Here is a 26,395-nt window from a genome sequence, read left to right on the forward strand (position 1 = left end):
AAAATTACCTTTATTATTCAGGGTTCCCACTCATAAACAGCTGATTCAAGGACTTATTAAAGCACTGTTAATTTCAAATCAAGCACCAGCATATGTAGCGCCATGAAAGTCCTTACAGTACACAATATTTCTCTTACACTTATTATTTACATTAAACATGTCAGAGTGATGACGTCTTAAATGTGTAATTTTTAAAAAAGTTTAAAGTGTTGTTCAAATGTTCAAATAATTTAAATAAAAGTTGTTGAATTCAAAACTGGTAATATTCTGGTAATATACTGGCCATATATAATACAAAACTGGTTTCTGAAATATTTATAAAATGTGCATTATTTGTCATAGTTCTTGTGTAAGATTTTAATGTAAGACTTTTTAATTAAACATTTCTAGAAATATTACAATTAAAACAGCATGCAGTCAGGGAGTTCAGGTGGTTCCAGAATTTGTCCCATACTTACGCTCATTTGTCCTATTTTGACTGCTATGCCATCATAAATAGTAGAAATAACCCACCAAAAAGGCTTTAAGGCTCTAAGTCCAACATCTAACTGTGCAAGAAAATATCTGACAAAAGCGAAGTCATCTTTTGCTGTATTGTTTTTAAATAGAGAAAACATTTGACAGGTAACTTTTATTCTAAATCTTAGACCTTACTCCTAAAAGAAAACATGACCAATAAAAAAGTGTGAAGCACCAAAAGTGACCAATATTAAAATAAATTTGAATGCTATTTTAGCTATTGTTGCTATCTATGAATTCTTAAATGTACTTTTTTTACAAGAGAGGCAAAAAAAAATATGAAGCTCTAAATTATTATTATTATATTCATTAATATTATTATTATTATGTTTGATTTTTTTCATAGTCAAATGGCCACATTCTGACTGAGGAAAGTGGCCAGTTTGTTATTTTTGTTATTAGTTTGTTAAATTACAATATGAAGTAATAAATTATTATTTTTTAAATAAATATTTGTCATATTTCATATTAAATATTTAGGAAATCTTTTTGGAACATCAAAGAGTTTGGTTATGCTGACCATCTGACAAGCTAATTTAGCTAAAAATAGAGCTTAAAATGTAACCTAAATTCACCATTTATATATCATAATTAAATTAATTATGATATATAATGAGCAAATGAGCAAAAAGGTAAATTTTTTGAGAAAAAGAACCACTCCTTTCACCAGGCTGGCAACGGGCATGGCATGACAAATATATTATAGACATATTTATGTTGAAACAACAAAATTTTAGAAATTTCATTTCAAATCTAATTCATGCACTTTCAAGGACCTGTGTTTGTTTTTAAGTACTTTCCTGGCCTTGAATCCTTATGTCTGAAATTCAAGTCTTTTTAAAATGTGTTATATGAAAATGTGTGACTTACCTGTCACCACCACACATGACTCTATTTCCTGGCTCCTGTTCATGCAGATGATCACCACATAGTTGGTGTGGCTCAATCTTCCATCCATCAGCCTGTGAAAGGTGTCCTCCAGCGCCTCTGCCAGAGAGAGTGCAGTGTCCAGCACCAGAACTCCTTCTCCACATGAGCTGGTGGCCAGTTTGGCGAGCCAGGGCAGCTGAGAGGGAGTGAGGGGCTGCGCGAGGCAGGGCAAAGGAGGTGGAAACTGTGCATGTGTTTGCTGATACTGCCGGATCTCTGTCAGGTGAGACTCACGCCAGGAGCGCATGAAGATTTGCTCCAAGTCTTCCATCACAGGAGCCTGGTCAGGTGCTGTTGTGACATGACGAAAAAATATACTAATGCATGCTGATAATTCACTAATAAATTACATAATTTCCATTTATGAAGAAGGGCGTAAGACAAAGGAAAGTGAGTTAATTTTCATTTATATAAATAAGGAAGTATATATTTTTAAATACTATGTTTAAACCCTTCAGAATTTAGAAGTGTCTAAAATGTTGAATTTACTAAAAAATATATATTTACAAATAACAAGCAATATTAACACAAAATCAAGAATGTAATTGTGCCTACTTTATTATACCGATTATATGAATGAAGCCATAGTTTTTAAATGTTTTATTTTGTTATCATTTACACTCACTGGCCACTTTATTAGGTACACCTCTTCAACCGCTCGTTAACGCAAATTTCTAACCAGCTAATCACATGGCAGCAACTCAATGCATTTAGGCATGTAGACATGGTCAAGATGATCTGCTGCAGTTCAAACCAAGCATCAGAATGAGGAAGAAAGGTGATTTAAGTGACTTTGAACGTGGCATGGTTGTTGGTGCCAGACGGGCTGATCTGAGTATTTCAGAACCTGCTGATCTACTGGGATTTTCATGCACAACCATCCTTAGGGTTTACAAAGAATAGACAGAAAAAGAAAAAAATATCCAGTAAGCGGCAGTTCTGTGGGCGCAAATGCCTTGTTAAAGCCAGAGGTCAGAGGAGAATGGCCAGACTGGTTCAAGCTGATAGAAAGGCAACAGTAACTCAAATAACCCCTCGTTACAACTGAGGTATGGAGAAGAGCATCTCTGAACGCACAACACATCAAACTTGAGGCGGATGGGCTACAGCAGCAGAAGACCACACTGGGTGCCACTCCTGTCAGCTAAGAACAGGAAACTGAGGCTACAATTCGCGCAGGCTCACCAAAATTGGACAATATGTTGCAATGCTGCAACATTTAGATGGTAGGGTCAGACTTTGGCGTCAACAACATGAAAGCATGGAGCCATCCTGCCTTGTATCAACAGGCTGGTGGTGGTGGTGTAATGGTGGGGGATATTTTCTTGGCACACTTTGGGCCCATTAGTATCAATTGAGCATCGTGTCAATGCCACAGCCCACCTGATTATTGCTGACCATGTCCATCCCTTTAAGACCACAGTGTACCCATCTACTTCGAGCTTCTTCCAGCAGGATAACACACAGGATGAATCATCTCAGACTTGTTTCTTGAATATCACAATGAGTTTACTGTACTCAAATGGCCTCCCCAGTCACCGGAGCTCAATCCAATAGAGCACATTTGGGATGTGGTGGAACGAGAGATTCACATCATGGATGTGCAGCCGACAAATCTGCAGCAACTACGTAATGCTTCCATGTCAATATGGACCAAAATCTCTGAGGAATATTTCCAGTACATTGTTGAATCTATGCCACAACGGATTAAAGCAGTTCTGAAGGCAAAAGGGTGTCCAGCCAGGTACGGGTGAGGTGTACCTTATAAAGTGGCCGGTGAGTGTATATGCTATTATAATAGTAGCATTTATATCATTTGAATGATCTTTTATTAAAAAAATGAGCAGTGATTGAAGTATTTATATACTATTTATTAATATTCTGAATGAGCTTTTGTTTAACTGTAAACCATTTTAAGACCATTTTTATTTATAATGACATTGTTTATTCATATTTTGAATAAGTTTTTAATTAATTGTAAACCAGTGTCATTTTAGTATTATTTAGCAGAATAAAGCTTTTCAAACTTATAAGCCTGACAAGCCTGTCTGACTTAATTCTCTCAGAATAACGAACTACATGTACATTATGCTTTACTTAACATTTGTTTTTCATTAACAGTAAGTCAATATTGTTTTAGCCAACATTATTTTGAGTTGTAAATTAGTTTTTAAACTGTAATTTAAGTATAATTAATATTTATATACTATTAACAATTTAGAATTAGCTTATATTATTAGTTTTATCGAAGGTTTGTTTTAGTCATTTAATTTTAATCAGTTTTTCATTTTTATTATTGTGACTGATGAAGCTGTAAAGACTGGGAACACTAATGTAAATACAGCTGATGTTTTTCAATGGACACTCATCATATTTGGCATTCCCAGTATCAAAACATTTACTGCTGAGCATAAAAAGACTGTGGAGGTTGCATGAATACTGTTGTTCTCACCAAGCTGCACTAGATAGTAGACAGTGAGCAGGATCAGCATCTCAGTGGAGATGGGCTGGATCGGAGCGGTGCCATACTGCTCATAGACACGTGGGAGGTTCTGGGAACTGCGATAGCATTTCTCCAGCAGGCCACTCACCAGCACATCCTCAAGGTTCCCAGACAGATGAGGCAGTGTCCCATGCCCTACAGACAAAAACACACACACAAAGACAGTAGAAATGAACAGCTGGCCCATGATAAAGACGTGGGAACTGCTATTGGATACTGCTCACGTCACTCAGTAGACTAAACAACCACCAACCTCCCAATAACAGAGCTACTTTTTCCCTCTAAGTGTCCAAGTTGCTTAAGTATATATGCATTCTATGTATACAAGTTGTTAAACTGACTTTTGTTCAAAGCGACTTACAATTGAGGAGGCATTCAGTGATTCAACAAGAAGAGGCAATACACACAAGAAGTGCTAATTATACAAAGGAACTGTTAGTGCTCAGAGAATTAAGTGCTAGAGTAAAGAGGGGGAGTGTTTTTTTAGAGAGAGAAGAATGTTTCTACAAGTGGTTTGTCAAGCCCACTCACCTTTATGAAGCACACTTTATAAATGCACAATGTTTTTTTAGAGAGTGATATGGAGTGATTATAAGAAAGTGTCTGGTGCAAATGTGTAAAACTGGTGCAAGTGTCAGTTACAGTGTCAGAGAGATGAAAGAGTCTTTTCTACAGGTGGTTTGTCAAGCCCACTCACCTGTAACGCCTAACATTTGCCCAAATAATGTTCAATTATTGGGTTGATGGGCAAAATTAGGATGCAAAAATAAAATACTGCTAAGAATTTACCTTTAAAAATGACCGGCCGTAGTCCACAAGTCTGAAGCAGGTGATCAGGCACTGTGACAGACTCCACAGACAAACACCCAGATGCCCCGGTTTCAGCTGAGAACAAACACATTCACAAATGATGCATATGCTGTAAACCTGCATTAATACACCACCAAACAAGCACATTTATCTCTGCACACAATGGTAAATTATGTCATAAAAGCCTTTATTTATGTAATGTGACATCAGGTTCAGTTTGAAAAATGACAGGAAGAACTTGGAAAGTGTTCTGTAGAAAGACCTGTGCACCATGGTGTTAGATTCACCATATTGAATCTGTTTCAATAGGTGAAAGATTGCTCTAATTTGATGTTCAGTTTAGTGAACAAGTCAATGCATAAGAATAAAACCAAAAAAGCGATAAAAGTAGTATTTTTTGAAATTAGTATTCTTATTTTGAATGACAAATATAGATTATATATATCTGCTGATATAGACTGTTCATTCCCTATATGTAGTGTAGAAGACATGCTATTTCGCAGTCTATATGGTATGTTCAGCACATTTTTATGACTGAGACATAGACTAAAGCGGGTCACACACCGGATGCGCTGCTCGGCACCGCGACACAGCGCGCACATGACAGATGAAAGTATAACGCACACCAGATGCGCACAATCGCATGTTATTTAAAAGGAAACTATTCAGATGGCGCTCTGTGGCGCAACAGAAATATGAACAGTGTCCTGTGAGTCGTGGCTGGGCGCTGCGGACAGCTGCCGACTTGCGGAGCTGGTGTGTGTGTTCCCTGATAGAAACCTATGTTTAGAACTTTGAAATGTATGGCGCTGCGTGGCACACCAACGAGCAGCGCTTCTGGTGTGTGACCCCCTTAAGGTGACAACAATGTGGACTTTTTGGTGTGTCATGGACCTTATATGTAAAGACGGGTCTTAATGGAAAAAATGTTGGGAACCACTGTCTCTGGTAACACCTGAATTGATCAATCCTCGTGTGTCGTCCATTATATTTTTTCTAATATTGTTTCTTATTTTGTATGCTTGCTCTCAGGGCTCTCCTGTGAAAAGCATTTGAAGAACACTCTGTTCAGGTTTGCTGAAAAGCAAATATATATATATATCAATTATAATGTCCTCTTTGGCAGAGCCTGTACTGCAGTCAGATCACATCACATTCTGAGCACTCAGAGACATGGTGTAGATTACTGAGGTTTTTAAGTTGAAACAAATTGAGTTGTAAAAACCTCCTAGCCATAAGGCCACTTACGCTAACTTTTCATTATTTTTTTACAATATCTCCAATATTGTAATATCTAACTAAATCTAACAAATATCTAACTAAATCAAACAGAGTTTCTACAAGAATGCAAGTCCTGATCACTTGGATTTTTGCTTCCGTGGTTAATAATACGTCACAAACGTTGAGGTTGAAATACTGTCTGAATGAAACCCAAATTGTGCTGTTCACAGATCTTTTAATATTCTTACTGAGCACTTTGGGAAATTTCCATCCCCCACCTCCCCCATGATTCTGGGCTAAGCCTCCAATGTCCCTAAATCCTGTTTGTGCTCTTATTCAGAGGGACAGACTGAATCACTGCACAGTCTGAGTGGTAAATAAGGGCACTACAGAGATTTGAGTGTGTCTACCTGATTTAGTGCCATTGCTTGTGCTGTTGGGAACAGGTCTGGAGGTCCCTTCTGTAGGAGCAGACGATTCTGGAGACCATCCCTTGTGTCTCTTCTTGGGGGGCCCAGAATTTGCCATGGAACCTTGTAAAGCATCACAACTGGTCAATAAGATATTTTCATTATCTATTGATCCATCCAATATTTAAAATAAAAATCTATATATTCAGCAGTTCATTCCATTGTGGCAACCCCTGATGAATAAGGGACTAAGCCGAAGGAAAATGAATGAATCTATATATTCATCATTCTGTGTATACATTTATCCATGCATTTTTTCCCATCCATTCATCCATCTATCTATCTATCTATCTATCTATCTATCTATCTATCTATCTATCTATCTATCTATCTATCTATCTATCTATCTATCTATCTATCTGTCTGTCTGTCTGTCTGTCTGTCTGTCTGTCTGTCTGTCTGTCTGTCTGTCTGTCTGTCTGTCTGTCTGTCTGTCTGTCTGTCTGTCTGTCTGTCTGTCTGTCTGTCTGTCTGTCTGTCTGTCTGTCTGTCTCTCTCTTTTCACTCATCCATTTATCCATCCATCCATCCATCCATCCATCCATCCATCTATCCATCCAACTATTTTTCCATCCATCTATCCATCCATCTACCATTCCATACATCCATCCATCCATTCATCCATCATTGTGCATACACACACACACACACACACACACATATACATACAGTGCACATAAATGAGTACACCCCCTTTTAAAAATGAATTTTATTTTTTTTATAATTTGTCAGAATATATAGTTAATAACGTTTGGTGCATTTAAACAAAATGGTTTTATTAAACAGCTATATTCAATAAAATAAAAGTTCTAATCAATAAAACTCTTTAGTGATAGAAACATGATACATATAAATTCAAACGAGTTGCTAAAAATTACAAACTACAAAATCTCAATCAAATTTGATGTTTTTTTTATATTTCTTCTTCTGATTTTTCCTGTTTATTAAAATTTTATTTAATATTTTCTCCCAACATATTAATTTGGGTGTACTAATCTTTTACCCTTATTCGAACTAATGTAAAGTATATACACAAATATATTATTGTAAAGCATCCTACAGAAAATATTAATTTAAAAGAGCGATCTGTGAGGGGTATACTGCTGAGTACTGTATATATAACAGATTTTGTATTACTTTTTACAATATCATACAATTTTTGATAAGCTTGTATTAAAGTTTAATTTGACCATTTTCTTTTTGTATTAATATTCCATTTGGCAGTCTAAAACGATGTATGCAAAGTATTCACTTTCAAAGCAGGAAGTGATTATTATGTTACACATTAACCAGACTGTAAAAGCGAGTGCATGTGTCCCTTTATATGCAAAGAGAAGCTGAAGAAAAAGGGAAAATGTGTTAAATCTTAATGAAACCCAAAGCATCAGGAAGGAAGTCTCACATTTTACAATGCAGACAGAGAGCCGGGGAGAGAAGGGAAGAGACTTTACAGCACCACTTTATGGAGGTGATAGGCAGAGAGTGTTGAAAGAAAAGAGAGGGATCTTTTACAGCCCCAAATGCTGAATAATAACAGACACCAACTACAAAAGAGGAGGAGGAAAAGGCAAGACAATACAGCTGCCTCTTTTTAAAGCATTAGACTTTTCCAAAGGGGGGCTCTCTTTCACTGGAGGTGTGAAGCCTAGAGGGGGGATTAGTTTAAGGGACCGCCTCTGTAAAATTGAGGTTTCCCTTTCTCTGATCTAAGCTTCAAGTAAAACCACTGAGTGAATAGTGAGTGCTGGAGGGCAGTATTACCTATTACTGTGGGCCTTCCAGGGCCAGTGGCAACTATTCCAGGCTGTGGCAGAGGTTGAGCTGGAACATGACTGCCATTAGTAATGGGAGGGGAACCGTCAGATGTGTGGTGTTGGGTGTTCAGATCTGAGTAATTGGGATAGCATAAAATATATCAACTGAAAGACAAAAGAGGTTCTTGGAAGTCAATGCAGTCATTATACATGCTGAAGAAAAAGAGAAGTTTAAAGAACTTGTACACAAGCCTTTTTTTGTACCTGTGTGGTTAATTGTGTTCAAAGGCATGTGTCCTGAATTGGAGAGCAGGTCATTGGGTCCATGTGCTGATTGCTCCTCTGGTCCGGCAGTTATATTACTGACTGCATTTCTCATTCGGCTGTCTGCACATTAAATGAGGGAAAAGCAACAGTAAAACATAATGCATAGCAAGAAATTTTCTTCTGACATTTGGTGGCTAGTAAGGATCTTTCCACCATTCGCTTTTGGATTAGGAAATATTAACAACTGCTTCAGAAGACCTTCAGAATTCACACAAAGAGTACTTTACTTAAGTTGTACCTAATAAAGGTGATGAAGACCTCATTGTAAAATCGTTTAACAAGTCTTACAATTTTTTGAAGCAGTTTATTAGAGTACAGACTTTGGGTTCTATCTTAACAATCTAGACACAAAGACTATAATGCATGGTGCAAAAGCATTAAAGGCGTGTTTGAATGAACTTTTGCTATTTTAAGGATGGAAAAATATGCTTTACGCCCCGGCGCATGGTCTAACAGGGTTGTGTCTATTCTCTTAATAAGTTATGGGTGTGTTTTGAGCATAACGTGCATTAAATCAATCAGTCTCATCTCCCATTTCCTTTAAGAGTCAGTTGCGTCATTTGCTAGCTACATGGTGGAATTTGTAAGTGGAAAAACTGAATGCTTTACTAGCGGGAAAACAGTTAAACAGACCATCTGCAGTTAGGATAAAGAATGAGCCTCCTCCAATCAGCCTCTTTACTTTCTCTTTTTATTTTACTTTTACTCTTTACTCCTTTACTTTCTTGGATAAGTAAACGGTGTTGTTTGCACTCCACTAAAGACATCTATTAGCCTACATATTTAATTTTGTTTGCTAAGTGCAAACATTTGTTTCAGAACTATTTCTAAATTCACTGTCTATTTCAGTTCTCAAAATAGCGATGCGCCAACAATGCATCTTGACACACCTCTTTTTCACCGGAACACACAAGTCCACAAAATGGATTTTGCAGTTAAATGACATGCCGCAAAATGTGAAAATTAGGGTTGTGCTGGTCTGAAAATAAACAAACAAATCACGGCAAACATGTCTTTTTTTTCTGCTTATGATTGCCTTTTTTGTCATACGCTTCAGCCCTAGCGGAATTTGTGGAATGTGCACACCTTATTTGCAGTTTTTATTTTAGAATAGACTAATTACTAAAACCGTATCACAATACTTTCTTTCAATGGTGTGAATGGGCCTTTAAACTCTATTAGACCTATTTTATTTTGTAAAGCATGTAATACTCTTTGAATATATGCACACACTACTAATGCTGTTTGGTCCAGTGTTGAGATGTCACCATGGCAGCAGTGAGCTTAACTAGGTGTGCCGGCCATCTGGACTGTCAGTCTCAGAAGGCAAGCACTTGTGAATAGGTCAGGCTGACCCAGGATGCTGAACAGGGTCAAATTAACCCTCCTCCTAGTCTCTAGCTGTCAATAATCCACCAGAGATGTGTGGCTGATGCTACCCGCTGCTATAATAAGATGCCCATTCATAACAATTAGCAGTGCAGAATGTTCTGCTCAGCTTTACCTATTCCTTTCCAGCAGATTGGTGGTCCCTTGACCAGAATGCCCTGTGCATTTCGGAGCAGGTGGTACTTTAAGTGCTTCTGCTTTTTGGGCTGTGTGCTGAGCTTCAGGTTGATGTGGTTGGCAAACTCTGTGAAGTAGCGGAAGCCCTTCTCTCCACAGCCCATGCAGTTCCCTGAGAAACCTAGAACAGGCAAGACATTCGGTGAATTTCTGCTGCCTTTGAGTGCACAGATTCTGTCTACATTCCTTGAAGACCAAGATCAGTTATCTAAAATAGAGGCGTAGTGTAGACAGTACCCAGCTGAGCACCCAGTTTCCATAGTCACAAACCGTCAGTGGGGGCGAGGATGCTGAGCTGAAGCCAATAGAAACCCAAATTAAAGATCTAAATATGTCTCTCTGACAATTGAAAACGTGGTCCCACAAGGTTGGGGTACCCTGACCCAGAAGCTGTCTCTTTGCTTAGGGCTTTCCCATTTTCTCTCTCTCTGTCTCTTTGGCTGATATGTTGCCAGGGGCTGTTGCTATATGGTAGCTACAGTGCTATTATAAATAATATTTCTATCAATCTGCCTGCCTTCCTTCCTATCTATCCACCCATCTGTCTGTATGGCTATCTGTTAGGGCTAGGCGATATGGTATCAGTACGGTAATCAGTATTGTCTTTATTTAATTAGCAGTTAAGTGCTGTTGTCAAGTCTTGTTTTTATTATCTTTGCCTTTTGATGAAGGCAAGTCCAATTTTGTCTCGAAAGAAATTTGAAACGATTATGATCGCTTTGTAACGTCTCAATTGGATTATTGCAACACATTATATATTTGCGCTTCTCAGTCAGATGTTACAGGTCTGCAATTTGTGCAAAATGCAGCAGCTTGAGTTTATGGGAAGCACAAATATAAGGCTAACACGTCTGTTTTGGTTCCGTTGAATTGGTTGCCAGTCAAATATAGAATTAATTTTAAAATGTTGCTGTTTGTTTATAAGTCGCTTCATAATCTGGTACAACAATACCTATCCGATTTGTTACAACCATATACTGAGTCAAGAGTGCTTAGATTCGCAGATTCTGGTTTATTACAAGTTCCCAGGTCATGTGTCAAAAATGGGGTGATCGTACCTTCTCTGTTGTTGGTCCCAAGTTGTGGAATAGTGTTCCAGTGCACATCAGAACTGCATCTACTTTATCTATTTTTAAATCTACACTTCTTGTTGGCATTTGATAGTTTTTTGACTTGATGTGCAATGATTCTTTATTTTAGTGAATCTTTTCCATTTGCCGTGCGTGTTTGTTGTTCTTATTTTTTTTTCTATATTTTCAAAATATTTTTGTTTGACATTTTTTACATTCTCCCCAATGTTGTACAATAAACACATTTAAATTATTTATGAATATGATTATTAGGGTTGGGTATCGTTTGGGGTTATTTCGATACCGGTGCTAAAACAATACTTTTAAAACAGTACCGGTGCCTGAACCTGAACCACAAAATTATTTGACAATTTTTTTTTTTTTTATGAATCATTGGAATTGAACAATATAAATATATATTTATAATAAGTTTAAAGTAAACATCAATTCATATTTTATATATTTGAATTGCATTAATATATTTCTTTTGATCATTTGTTTGTTAGCATGAATGCAAGGTTTGCATTATGCTATTAACAATATATTAGCTTGCGACTAACCTGTCACAAGCTGTCAAAGACAGTCCATTCCTCACCTTTAAGTTGATTCCATGAGCCCTCACATTTCATAAGTTTGATGTGTTTCCCTCCTTACACGCAACTTTTGTAATGCATTTGCTGCATGTTGGTGTGTCAGAATCCTTGCTTGTAAAATATAGCCATACTTTAGAATGCTTAGTTTAAGCAAATTAGATGAATGTGATCAGGCGTGTTGATGAAGGGTGTCGCTTACCGCATGTGCCATACTGCGCGCTTTGCCTTCTATAAGCAACAAGAACAAACACCTGACATTGGTGACGGTGTCTGTATCCCTCAAAGCTGTATAGAATTAAATATTTAGAGATGGTGTGACACAACGCGTACTTATGTGTGCCTTTGATGCACCCCTTGATGCTTCTTAAGGGCGTCACACAGAGCCGCAACACGGGGCGCACATGACAGTTGAAAGTATCACACACCAGATGCGCACATTCGCATGTTATTTAAAATGAAAGTATTCAAATGTCGCTCTATGGTGCGGTAGAAATATGAACAGTGTCTTGAGACGTGGGCTGGGCACTGTGGACAGCCGCCGAATTGTGGCGCCAGTGTTTGTACTCTGATAGAAACCTATGTTTAGAATTCTAAAATGCAAGGTGCTGTGTGGCGCAACGCTGTGCGTCACCGAGCGGCCCTTCTGGTGTGCGACCTGCTTTGCGTTCTTGTCGCAGTACCTGTGGCACCGGAATTAGGCACCGAAATTCATATGCTGATTCGTTTTGGTGCATACCGGTTACAAAGGTACCGGTGCCATAATGGCACAGAGTTTCGGTACCCAACCCTAATAAATATACAATATAACATGACTGGATATTTGCATGAGCTCTACTATTCAGCCTTCCAATCAAGTAAAGTCACATTTTATTTAAATAGCACTCCATAAAGTAGATTTCTTTAAATCATGCACCTTATGGTATTAAACATGAAAAACTGTGTCAATGTTGCTCTCAATTAGAGTTATTAGTTTCTACAATAAACTAAAACAGATTGACCTTGATGGAATGAACACAGAATATGACCAGGGGCAGAGTTCCTCAGTGCATTAACATAAACCTTGACTTTTCATGTAATAGCCACAGATCAAAAGCCAGAGAGTTCATTTGGGCAAGCTGTTTTGTGTTCTTTGATTTTAGTTGAAGTATATCAGTGCCTTCTTAACATCCACTCAGAACAACCGCCTACCAAATCACCACGGATTATCTATGAACTAATTAGCAACCAGTATGTCTGTTTGTACCTCATTCTGACTGTCTGTCTGTCTAGCAATTAATAGCACACCACTATCCAACTGCATAGCAACCACTTGTGTTTCTAGCAACCCAATAGCAACATCCTATCAAATGTGTACCAATGCCCCAAAACACCCTATGAACCACCTGGAAACTATGTCAGAACAGCTGGTTTTGCAACCATCGAGCAGTGCAACGCCAATGCACTGTTTCTCTATCTATTATTCTCTCTATCGAATGAAATACCTGCAAATTAGAGCTGGGCAATTTATCTGCGATCGTCATGCATCTCGTCAGGAAAGCACAGTTGTGTGAAATCTCCGACGAAGAGCAGAGGGTGCTCTCGTGTGGAAAGTCCAAACACCCACAAAGAAGAAACCCAGGAAATCCCCATTATAACAGGAAGATTTAACGGCATGCGTAGATTCAGTTTGACTAATAATCACAAAATCATCTAATAGAAGGGTTTATTTCAAAGTTTAGAGTTTAGAGTAAAAAATAAAATGTATTATATGTGGTTTGATGATTTTGAAAAGCTTGTCAGTGAACTATGACTATGTGTAATAAAATGTTACTAGATTTGAAAGCACATGCTGGAGATTTACTAGAACTGGCTTTACTCACAAAATGCACATGAAAATCACCTTTGGATCGCATAATTGCGCAGCCCTACTTTTAAGATGTCTTTTTGACAATTGAAAATGTAGCTGAATGAGGTTGGGGTACCCTGACATAAGTCTGGGCTTTTCTATTTTCAAAATCTCTTTCACACTCTCTCTTTTTTAAATGCAGGGTATTCAGATTCTGGTGCATCAGGTTCAGTGTGCCTTACCTAAAAGTGCATTACGTCCACATTCATCGGGGAGAAAGCGCAGGTCCACTGCACACACCAGAATGTGATCAGGCACGCTGGGAGATTTGGCTCCGACGAGCAGAAACCCAGGGGGAACTTCCAAACTCTCTGTAGCCATTGATGACAGCCGAAGGTCTTTACCCGCCTGACAGAACCCTAAAATGCAGAAGTCTGGTCACTAATTGTATAAGTAATTAACCTAACTTCCATACTCCTGATCAATAATTGCATTACACTTCAAAACCTTTTGCTTGTCCTGAGATTTCCCGGAACCTCTGGGAATTTGAAGATGAGTGAATATATTCCATGTTCTTTAAATTAATATGATGATGTTATATGCAGCAACGTCATCAACATTTGTGTTTATTGTGTGTGCACTGCATGAATGTTTGCAAATGAACTTTTTTAAAGAGAAAGCTAACAGTGACATATTCACTACACTTATATTCATGTTAAAGCATCAGATACTAATCTACATTTGTTTTGTTATAGGAATGTAAGCTTCAAGCCTTACAGTTTGCTGAGCCTAACGTGATAAGATTTTGGTGAGTTTAGCAAGTGTGAACACTTAATAAATCCCAATCATAAATAAATGCCTTGAAGATGTGATGAATTATGACTAAACATAGTCATGTTTCAATACTATATTGGCTCTCACCATCTGTAGTACATGAACCCTCTGGTGGAGATTTCATCTGATATGGGATTGGAGGGCTGTTTGAATCCGAGCCGTCCTCTTCATCTTCATCCTCATCTACTCGACCTGTTGGAAATAAAAGTAATGAACATAAGTAAGTTGGAACCAAAAATATTTGGTTCAAGATCCTATTCCAAAAAAAAGGATGCATATTTGTATGTATTTTTGTATGTATTATATCATCTTTGCATCAAATTACAATTTTTTTTAATACCACTTATGGCTGTTGTTTTCAAACTCAAACAATTTCTTTCCTTTCTCTAAAGGTCTTGATAACACCATCGTGGAGTTTTATTATTTCTATACTTTTATTATTTCACCAAATAGGATTATAAAAAATTTTGTTGTACTCTCCCATTCACTGAGCTCTAGTTTTAGCCAATTATGATGACTTCCGCTATTGAGAAACCCGGAAATGTAAAAAGGGTCCATTGTCAGATCAGTACTCAAATCCTTAAAACAAATGAACAGATGTGTTTGAAAGAGTGTAAAGGACTGTCATGGAAGACTGTAAAAGCTCACCCTCATGAGAATAAGGTCTTTGCTCTGCCTCCAGGTACAGCTGAGAGAACACTGGTCGGGGAACCACTGTGTTGGAGCGCAGCGACGCCTCTATGGAGTTGTGCAACACTTCCTCAAACCGAGTACTCTGAAGGTGTCCTGTATAGGAATTCCCCATGACCTTTAATAGAATGGAGAGAAAAAAATGAATATGGCTACTTCAGGAAAAGTGTTCATCTGAACAGCAATGGTTTGAAGATTTTTAACAAATCATTTATGTTTTGCAGGCGGCAAGGTAGCTCAGTGGTTAGCACTGTAGCAAGAAGGTCGCTGGTTCGAGTCCCAGTTTGGCCAGTTAGCATTTCTTTGTGGAGTTTGCACGCTCTTCCTGTATTTGTGTGGGTTTTCTCCGGGTGCTCCGGTTTCCCCCACAGTCCAAAGACATGCGCTATAGGTGAATTGAATAAAGTAAGTGAAGATTAGTTATAAACTAATTCCGAGAGGATCACGTGCTTATGATTGCTTGCGGCTGTTCCCACATTATCCAATTTATGATTCACCAATCAGACGATTCCTAAGCCACTATAAATACCCTAAGTTCCATATTACAGCCATCTTCATTTGAAGAATCCCCCTTCCACCCCTGCTCCTCCTTTCCTAGATGGGAGGCACGGTGGCCCAGTGGTTAGCACTTTTGCCTCACAGTAAGAACGTCACTATTTCTAGTCCTTACCAAGCCAGCTGATGTTTCTGTGCAGAGTTTACACGTTCTATCCCCTGCTCACGTGGGTTTCCCCTGGGTTCCCTGATTTCCTCCCACCGTCCAAAAACATGCAACCTTTGTTAATTGACTAATCCAAATCAGCACCATAGACATGCTTCAAGTAAGTAGTTATCTCTTAAGAGCAATCACTATCTGTTCATTCACTACTACAGCAGGGGAATTCTCGAGATCTACCTGAGCTTAAACTCCCCTTTTGCCCTGCAAACAAGAGGGAGCCCCGGGCTCAAGGATCTTATGAGCTCAGGGCTCTCTCCCAGGACCATGCCAAACAAGCTTTATAATCAATCATCAGCAAGTGTGAACTCTTGAAATTGACCGTAGTGTATAAGTGTGTGTGAATGCTAGAGTGTATGGGTGTTTCCCAGTACTGGGTTGCGACTGAAAGGGCATCCGCTGCATAAAACATATGCTGGAATAGTTTATTCCGCTGTGGCGACTGATCATAAATAAGAGACTTAGCCAAAGGAAAATGAATGAATTAAATAATTATGTTTTGCAATGTATCATTTTCTGTAATTAGTGTTTAATTCAAATTCATTATAGAATATTTTTATAATAGTAATATAATTTTTGAAAGAAAAATATATATAAAAATAAAATGTATAAAATACCCAACACAATTTTAAATTAAAATATAACATTTTGACGAAACGATTATTCATTGCATATTTTCCCTGTTAACATTAAACTATAGTTTAATCTGGGAACTCTGTAAGAAAACAAACAGCTGTAACACAGAGGTCATTTGAGGACATGTGATTGTGACTGCACACAAACACAGAGCTCTGGATATGGAGCCTGATGTTGGCTGGAATAAGCTGATTTAATGTCAGTGACTCATCAGGCAATCAACCTCTCTCTGTGGTCAGTAAATATGATTATCACAGAACAAGACTGAACTCAAAGCATTTACAGCTGGGTGTGCGGAGAGCCAGTTTCCTCAGAGGAAATAGAAATAGTGGATTTTTGTAGAGTGTCCAATTTGCAACCTCATAAAGTCACCATGAACCAGTGTCAGGGCGTTCTGACCCAGACTATGTGAAAGAGAGAGGGAGAGAGAGAGAATGAGAGAGAGAGAGAGAGAGAGAGAGAGAGAGGGAGGGAGAATGACCTACCTCCAACAATAAACAAAATGCTAGAAACTGGGAAAGACTGTGCTCACAGGATGAATAATATATATTTTTATGAGAACGTTCTGTGAATAACAGGCTAAGTGTTTCGGAAAATATTGCTACATGCCCCAGCTTTTGTTTAACACAAACACATCATTTTTTCATTCACCTTATCAGTGAATAAGTTATTCCATCCATTTCACAAAACTAGCCTATGATATATCAAAACAATATTAAACCAAAGTAGAATATAGAGACAACTGATACCAATTACACACACAACCACATAACCTTTTACCAAACATAAGCAATGATTTTAAACCATTCAACACATAGACTTAATTTAGTCACAATGGTTAACAGCTCAGAGATTTATCACAGTGAATACTGTGGACTAGGCATGGGCCGGTATAAGATGCTGATGGTATGATAACCTTAGATAAAAAGATCACTGTTTCACGATATCACGGTATTGTGATTACTGCTCTAATATATATTCTCTTTAAATGTCTGGATAAAAAAAACAACAACTTTTTTCCCCTTTTGAAAACAATATATTCTATTTTTTAAAAGATTTATGATATTTTGGAGCAGTAAACATGTCAGGCTAAATAATAAAATGACTCATTGACTTCTATTGTCTTCATTAGTTTCAAAAACAGATTTATTTACAATTTAAAACACCATCTTTGGATATTTTTTCCAAACCGCGGTATACCTTGAAAGTGACCATTGCAAATCCATTAGTCATTTACATAGGAAGCAGAAAAAGTGATTAAAGTACACCAGAAACCGAATGGAGCATACCAATTACTAACAGTTTACTATAGTATAACTAGTAAATGATGGGTTCTGTTTGTTGCACGGATGTCCAGTTAATCATACAATGCTATTGTAAGACTTCAAAAGTCATGTGCACCAGAATTTTCCATGATCTGTTGCATTACTGCGTTACTATTTCAACCTTTGAATCATCTGAATCATGTAGCGAAGTATGAATGACTAGACCATTTTGAGGGATGTAAACAAAAACTATGGTCCCAACGTATTTCCTGTTTTACATTTTTAATTTCTATAACTACAGAGAATTCAAAAAGAGCCACATATTGATCAATAATATTATGAGAGCTGTTTTAACATCAAGTTATGATTGAATTATGAAATAGTTTGATAACAAACAGGAAATGTTCATGGCACAATGAAATGAGCACATTTAAATGATTTATAGCTTGTTTTGGTGTGCTTTCCCACTACATGCCCCAAAACAATCATGTGTTGGGTTAATAGGTTGCCAGTACTACCTCTGGAAGCTTAAATCTCAATTAATTCTAAGCTTAGATCCCATTTACATCTCTTGTCCACTGGTGATTGAGTTGCAGACGATACATCTTAATAACAACGGAGAAAGGGAAATTACACTTTTAATTTGTAGGACTGAAGTTTTTATAGTCAATCCCATGTAACTCTCACATTTGTTTAATTAAAAGTAATGTTGATATTTTTATTTAGAAAGTTAGAAGTACTTTAAGTTTCAAGTACATTTTAAAGTTGTGTTCTAAAAATTGTCATATATCATACAGAACAACATACAACATACAAAAACATTAAGAAAATAGTGTAAATTCATCTGAAAACATCCAAATGGATGCCGGGAACACGAGAAAGCTAGAGTTTACCTAATTGTATAATTGTAAGAATCATTGTAAACATGAACAATTCCAAGTAAAACATATCTATATCAGTTCAAGATTTCTTAATTCCCACAAATGAGTACTAATATAGTGCTCTTCTGTAAAGCCTCCCCTTACCAATTAGTGAAGTTTTTTTCCCTCTCCGCTGTCGCCACTGGCTTGCATAGTTCGGGATCTGTAGAGCTGCGCATCGTTGGATTTGCTCTTCAGTGTTTGGACTCTCAGTAGTGATTATTAAACCACACTGAACTGAGCTCAACTGAACTGAATTTAAACACTAAAAACTGAACTACACTGTTCCAATTTACTATGACTTTTTATGTGGAGCTGCTTTGACACAATCTACATTGTAAAAGCGCTATAGAAATAAAGGTGAATTGAATTGAATTAAATGTAGAATCACTTCTAGCAGTTATGTAAACTGTACAAAACGATACAAGTAATATAGACAACATTTATAGCTCTATTCTTTTTCTTTTAGAAGCCTGATACTGTAGCTTCAGACCTGATTCATTGCATCAGCATGGAAAAGGAGAACCATTCTTTACCATATCTGTTTTGTGCTCCAAAAAGGAAACAGTTTTACAGGTTTGGAACAACATGAGGGTGAGTTGATGTTTTCACTTTGAAAAATATACTCCTTTACCATTTGCCTATATTTTACATGTACCTACAATACATTTTCGTTTATTTTTATGTGTTCAGAATAGCAGTAAGTGCATTTTGCCCAACCGTGTGAATGGCAGGGCAATGAAGCCACTAATGAAAAAAGCTCTGGGGCAGAAAAAAAGCCCCTTGGACATAATCCCCTTTCCTTTAAATGCTCTCTGCCATATGTTCCTTCTCCCTGCCCCAACACACATTAGGAATTCACAACATACTAACACCCTAAAACAAAGAAGGCCAGCAACAAGTCATATAAACATCAACCAGTACCACCAATAAAACCTTTATAGCTAAAAAGTGAAATCTATTATGTTGCTTGCCAGAATCTTTGGGATCTTATGACAAATCACCAATCTGCTTTATCTCATTTTTGGGGCATTTGGAGCAAATCAGAAGCCAATGGCATAAGGAACCCAAAACATATTAGTATTTTTTTTGAGCAGGAGAAAACAAATGCAAATGCACAGACAGTCTGCAGATAGTCAAGGAGATAAAAGAGCAAGACGTGATAGCAGAGAGGATGTTCAACAGCCCCATCCTCCAGGACTGAGCTTCCTAACGGGGAGGTGACGAGGGCTTTCATCTTTACCGGACCCCCCCACTGGGACAACATCACCCGACTATTGTGACTCTGTTTATGGCCTTCTCTCCTACAGACAGCCCTGTCCTTCTCTGTCTACAGATCCTTCCGACACTCTTCACACTTCAAATGAGGAGGAATTAGCCAGAAAGAGCCACAGTTGAGACACATTTGTCTCCTCAATTTCATGTTGAAAGCTGACTCACACTGACCCAATACTTCCCAATAAGTTTTATCTAACAACAACAACAACAACAACAACAACAACAACAACAACAACAACAACAACAAGACAATAATTTGACAAGGATGATTGTAGGTGGATGTTGTATAATGGCGCAAAGGACTTGTTATAGCTAAGCAGAGGGGAACAATCAGGGCCTTCTAGAGAGGGTCTAACCAATTGTAAAACCATATAGAAAAAAATGTGTACTGCATGATGTTGGAAAAATCTGATATTGCGGTATTTTATTTTTCTGCGTTAAATATTGCGATATGAATACCGTTTCACAAGTTTGAATAGCACTATTTGGAAGTTTTCTGGCTCTAACAGTATGGAGGTACAGAAATTGATGAACCACAATAGAAAAGAAATGCCTTTGTTTTGTCTTGTTTCCAGTTCAAATATCTAAAAAAAATCTTAGAACAAGTAAAAATATTGTTTTGTTTTCACCATCAGAAGAAATAAGTCACAATTAAGAGATTTTCCTTAAAATAAGCTAAATTATCTGCCAGCGGCGGAAATGAAATAATCAGTCTTTTGCTTTGAAATGTAGATATTTGGACTAGAAACAAGACAATAAATTCAGTACAAACACAGTGATTAAATACAATTTAATTGAACAAAAGTAAATCTACATTAAAATAAACATATAAACAATGTAACACTGATGAGTAAATGGTTGCTGAACATTCAACTCTACGACCACGAAGCTCACAATTAAATTAAAACAAACAACCTAAAAATTCAGATAGATATTTTTTCCACAAAATTAGCATTATAAATTATTTTGGGAAAAAAAATATTGCCGGACCCACATTTTTTTTACGTTAACATATAAATGTTTGATTTATTAGTTGGTTCTTTTATCATTTCACATACTATTCAAACAGTTAGACATTTCAGCTGTTATTATCTACTATCACAGAATCTGATACTTGAATCAAGACTATAATCCTAAAAAAACACCTGAAAATCATGAAGGGAATCAAGAATATACTATTCTTGTATTTACAAAGGTATATATAAAAGTATATACAAGGTGTACACTCTTGTTTTAAAATTAGTTAGACAAACTATCCATTATGTTTACCATTCAAGTCATCCATGCTCTCTCTAAAATTGCTATCTGAATAGTTAAAACTGATACTTTCACTACATTTTTCTCCTCCAAAGGGTCTGGAAGAAGGGGGTGGATGGCTTTTAAGACTTTTAGCCTTGGGAGTTGTGTGTGTGTGTGTAAGTGGGGGCTGGGGTCATTCCACGCTTCACACATACAATAAAACTGAGCAGACGACCAGCAGAAGAGCCCCCAAACAGAGAGAGGAAACTTATTGAATGTAATTGTTGAGCAGAGAGTGGGTGACACAGCAGGTTTCTGCTTCGCCTCTGCCCACTGTCTCGCTCTCTACTGGCACGCACACACACACTCCTGCGTGAAACCTGCCGCATAGCAACAGGCCAAAGGTCAGGGCTGGCAAACAATGTTTGGGCAGTGCTTTGATGTGCTCAGGCATGGTCCAGCCAGAGGCTCAATGGACACAAAGAGGCTGAGAAGGGCAGTCAGATAGCACCGCTCCATTCTTCTCATCACCTTTAGCCTCTGACCTCTGGACCCCTGCAAGAGATCACATTTCAAGGATGGCCAGTTGCATTCAGACAGGTCTTTTTGTCCAATCTTAAGACGTGTTGCATTCTGTGAGAATAATTTGTTCTTATTTTTGGCAAGAGAGAAAGAAAGCAAAAAATTGTAGATAAAACTAAGATGTTTGGTTGGTATACTATCATCTTAAATTGATGAACCGAGTATTCACATGGCTTGTAAACAGACCACCTGTCCTAATTAAGCTATCATTAACATTAGACTTTCACCAACGGCATCTGTCCTTTAAAAAAATATCCTTCTGGCTCTGAATCTTGTCAGTTTCTTCACACAGCCCAAAACACCAACTGTTCCCGCCAAAATCTAAGGTGATCTACAAATAAAGTGCTGCAGCCATAGTGTAAAAATCCAGGAAGGCCCTGTTTACAGCCGGTAATAAAGATGTGCTTTGGCAATAAACTGACAAGTTGATGAGGAAGACGCATCTCCATCTATTGTTAAATGAATTTGTGAAACTTGCATATCAATGTGAGAAAACTATGGAGAGCAGCAGCTTATTTGGCCTGATCGCTGCAAAACTTTAGTTTGGGATTGTGTTAGAATCAGGACTAGGAAGAGAAAATAGTAGTTTTTTTTACATATGTTTGGATTATTTAAACCAGATTTATCTTTTCAGATGGCAAAGCTTGAATTTTATCTGGCTAGCGTGCTTCAACAACTCATTTTATACTATAAATCACAGCTAAAGAAAATAAACTAAGAGCAGTTTATCATCCCAGCAGACACACAACGTTATAAGACATTAATATTAGGTTAGATTTAGGTCACCAGTTTCTAAAGACAATGTTATTTTGACAACCAATAATTACGTGAAATGACGATGATATTTGATTGATTTTAGGTTGTGTTGGAAAGTGACCAAAATCCAACGTCGAGCCAACATCTTAAACCAACATCACATTGACGTCAAATCCTGACATTTATTCGTCAGGTATGGCAACCAAAATTCAACTTCTGATAGACGTCATATTGGTAATGTCCACACAACGTCAAGCTGTAACATCATTAGACGCTGATATTTTGTTGTTTTTAGGTTGCATTGGAAAGTAACCAAAATGCAATGTCAGTTGACGTTGGACATTGACGTCGGCCTGACTTTGGGTTCTGGCATCAACCCAATTTTCATTTCCAATCAAAATGCAATGTCCCATGACGTTGGGGGTACAACGTCAATCTGACGTCATGTGCCTGCTGGAATGTGGTCACATGAAAATCTAGACTATGAAAGCAACCCAGTTAAATGTATTTTTGACTACCTCTTATATAGTTATCAGACTGACAATAAACTTGAACGGGGCTTAATTTGCAGCTGGTATCTTTACGATTTTCCTAATAATTTTAAATCTTTTATTTAAATGCATGAGTAAAACAAGGTATTTTGCTTTTGCTCTGCAACGTGAATCCCAATTAATGAAGCAGTTATGAAAAAATACTAAATAAGAATGTTTGGGGTGTGAGAAGTTGCTGTTTAATTTAACAACAAAAATCCAATTTTCCTCAAGCTATGTTACCACAGAGCTTTTCTTTAATAATGTATTGAAAAGCACATTATAAAACCCACTGACAAACCTATAACACATGGTATTAATAACAAATCTATGTCATCTTCTGACAGCTGAAGTAAGTAGTAAATCCTGAGTTTTAAGATGCCCTGAGGCTATTGTTAGCAATTTCTATAATTACTACTTCAGTTTGCTCTTTTTTCAGGCTGAAAAGCCTATTGTATTGTGACAGAGTAAGGGATTGATGGCTCATTGGTGGCTTTTCCAATACTCATGGCGATTATTGCATGTCTTGGAGAAAAGATGCCTAATTTGTTTTAATTAGAAAAATGTCATTCGTATGATTTGTACAGTCTGATCGTCCGAAAAATAGTCTGTTTCCCTACAAAATCATATGAAATACCAAATATAATTCATGGATATGCTTTCTTGAGATATCAGTTGGCTTTTTTAGTAAAACTAAAATACTCAATCAGTCCACCAATCAAACGTAAGAAGCCTAAATTTCTTTCAAATGCAATAATAACAACATGCAAAAATTATGCATTCAATAAAGAGAAACACAAGCAATATACTTAAGACATGCTACTCAATCATATACTCAAACAAATCAGTAAAATCTGTAATGTGTAGATGATGTAGCATGTCCACATTAGACAAGCTGTGTCTTTCCTGCTTCTCCAAATGCATCATTTTTGCATTTTTATAAAAAGGTCATTTAAATACATGATGTCAAATTGATTAGACGCATATGAGGCAGTGACAAATGACATATTCCTTTTTGCTGCTTGAGCCCTCAAACCTGAACAAAAAGAGTCAAATTTCCAATATAAATATAGCTAGCTAACCTGTACTGAAGCAAATTTACCTCTAGAAAATTATTATTAAGTCAAGCCAAGCTTTGTTATCATTCTGCTACATATGTGGACATATAATGGAATGAAATGCGTCTCAGACCACGGTGCTACCTACTAGTTAACATAATCATATAAGAATACAGTAAAGAAGAAACAACTATTGATTATGCAACAGTTAACCATGTTTGATTATAATATACTATAACCATAAAGAGTTGACTACACGTACTCAAACTGAGACTGCACAAAACTGTACATAACTTCAATCAATTATATATTTGTACATGAAATAGTTCAAACTATATTAAATTGTGCAGAAGAGAGGATTTTGGGTTAGCAGTGTATAGTGCAAAATCACTTGTAGTATAAACAGACAAGTAAACAGTTATGTAGACATAACTATTACAATATTGAGTCTTTGTACCATGGAGTGTTTGCAGTATGTGAATGTGGTATGTAATATGTGAATTTGTTTTTGAATGTTTGCAATCACATCGCAAGTATATGCAATGTTGAGTCTGGATTATAACTGATCTTTTTGCAAGTGTTTTTTTAAGGCCTGTGACTGTGTGAGGGTTTTAAAAACATTAGGCATTGGAAAATGTACCTTTTGAAACTTTAAAAAATTAATAACGATTAATTTTAAGGAATTGTTTATAAGACAAAGACTATGCAGCATTATTTTCCATTTGATTATTGAATTTCTTTATACCTGAACACATTTCGACTCTTGGGAAAACAATAAACAATAAAATGCTGTTTATTTAATTAGCATATTTTCCTTTATTGAATTCATCTATGCTTTTAGATTGTTTGTTATATTTTATGCACTCTACAGAATCCGCCCAATCAATCTAACATTATAGATTCTTTACAAACATTTATTCAACTCATCTAGTGAAATTGTATTCATATCACAACATACTGTATATCGCAAATTTAAAAAAAAAAATCGCAATGTGTAATTTTTCCAGCATCGTGCAGCCCTAAATTGCATTTAATATAAGTAAAAAATGCATTGTAGTTTTGTAAAAAAAAAACTACATGTCTTTTTTTCCGGTTGGATAATTTATGGTGAACTAACAAAGGTTTTAAAGCATGTTTTAGGAAACTCAATGCAAAAGCAACAGATAACGTTTGTCCTTAAGAGAAAATAAGAGATAAACTGTGTGTTTGTGTTGTCTAGTGGGAAATGGTGGCAAATCCGACAAATCAGTGTCTACTTTAAATCAAGCTCATACTCTTTCGCAATAAAAGAGAGCATATTACTTGTATAAGATAAGAACAGCAATACGCGGCCACTGTCATTTCTATTAGACACGTTAGTTAGAGTTACAATGCAATAACTTCATGATCAGGGTAAACACAAAAGTTTCCTATGAACAATAAATTGAATCACATTTTGATCGATGTAAATCTCTACAAAGCGTTATTCAGTGCAACAAGTTAGCATTGTCAGCATGGAATATTTGATAAAACCAATTTCAAATTAGAGACAACATTTGCATTAACTCTATCTCTAATGGTGCCTGTTAATTACATTATAGACGATCAAATATTGTGATAATAACGTATTTCTTTTAATGTCATTATAATTCGAATGAATGAGATTGCTGTCTTTGCAATTAAAAGTTACATTAGTAACTAAAAGTTAGACTATAGCATACATGATACTAAATTACTTTTATTAAAAAGTATTTTTAGTCTTTATAATTATTCTCCATATATTCTTTATTATTATTGATATTTAATTCTACTCGATCATAGCGTGTTTAGCGGTAGTTTCAGAAAGGATGCACCAAAGATGGCAAATGAATCTTTCCTATATATTTATTACAAATCGGGCAATGCAATAAACACATTAAAGACGAGAACAAACTCACCGTTAGTTGATTGTGAAATCACTCAGATATTCCAGGGGAAATCGGCAGGGATCGCACTGTTCATGTACATATCTCCGAGATGCGCGATTGAGCCGCGTCCTCGCTGGTCACTGGCGGTCAGACTCTGTGAAAATGCCGCTGGCCGCAAGCCATGATTTCTTACTGCGATCTGGTCACCCCTTTTTCTCTGTGTGGTGGTCTCGACCCTTCATTCTCCCCCTCAAGTCCCTGTGGAGATGGTTTCGCCCAACGTTACAGCTTGTTGAGCGGGATTTTGGGACAAACAATTCTTGAAAACAGCCAGGTGTTTAAAACTTCAGGCAAGTTTTTTGAATCATTTGTATAACATACTCATATGTGCTTCTTGAGTATGGTGACTATGGTAAAA

The 26,395-nt window shown here is 36.9% G+C and overlaps 1 protein-coding gene across 1 annotated transcript in view; it reads right to left on the bottom strand.

The window, feature by feature from the left end:
• greb1 (growth regulating estrogen receptor binding 1) overlaps positions 1-26,184 on the bottom strand; it is a 45,102-nt gene extending 18,918 nt beyond the window's left edge. The window contains exons 1-11 of the mRNA XM_056477559.1: positions 26,008-26,184; positions 15,071-15,230; positions 14,510-14,614; positions 13,831-14,007; positions 10,039-10,221; positions 8,472-8,594; positions 8,215-8,340; positions 6,394-6,516; positions 4,742-4,837; positions 3,902-4,087; positions 1,390-1,740 (exon numbers count right to left, since the gene is read on the bottom strand). Of these exons, the coding sequence (XP_056333534.1) occupies positions 1,390-1,740; positions 3,902-4,087; positions 4,742-4,837; positions 6,394-6,516; positions 8,215-8,340; positions 8,472-8,594; positions 10,039-10,221; positions 13,831-14,007; positions 14,510-14,614; positions 15,071-15,227 (1,627 nt within the window). The 5' untranslated portion in view covers positions 15,228-15,230; positions 26,008-26,184. The remainder of the gene's footprint in view (positions 1-1,389; positions 1,741-3,901; positions 4,088-4,741; positions 4,838-6,393; positions 6,517-8,214; positions 8,341-8,471; positions 8,595-10,038; positions 10,222-13,830; positions 14,008-14,509; positions 14,615-15,070; positions 15,231-26,007) is intronic.
• Between the last annotated feature and the right edge of the window lie 211 nt (positions 26,185-26,395).

This window comes from Danio aesculapii, chromosome 17 (genome assembly GCF_903798145.1).
Source record: "Danio aesculapii chromosome 17, fDanAes4.1, whole genome shotgun sequence".
NCBI classification, from domain to species: domain Eukaryota; kingdom Metazoa; phylum Chordata; class Actinopteri; order Cypriniformes; family Danionidae; genus Danio; species Danio aesculapii.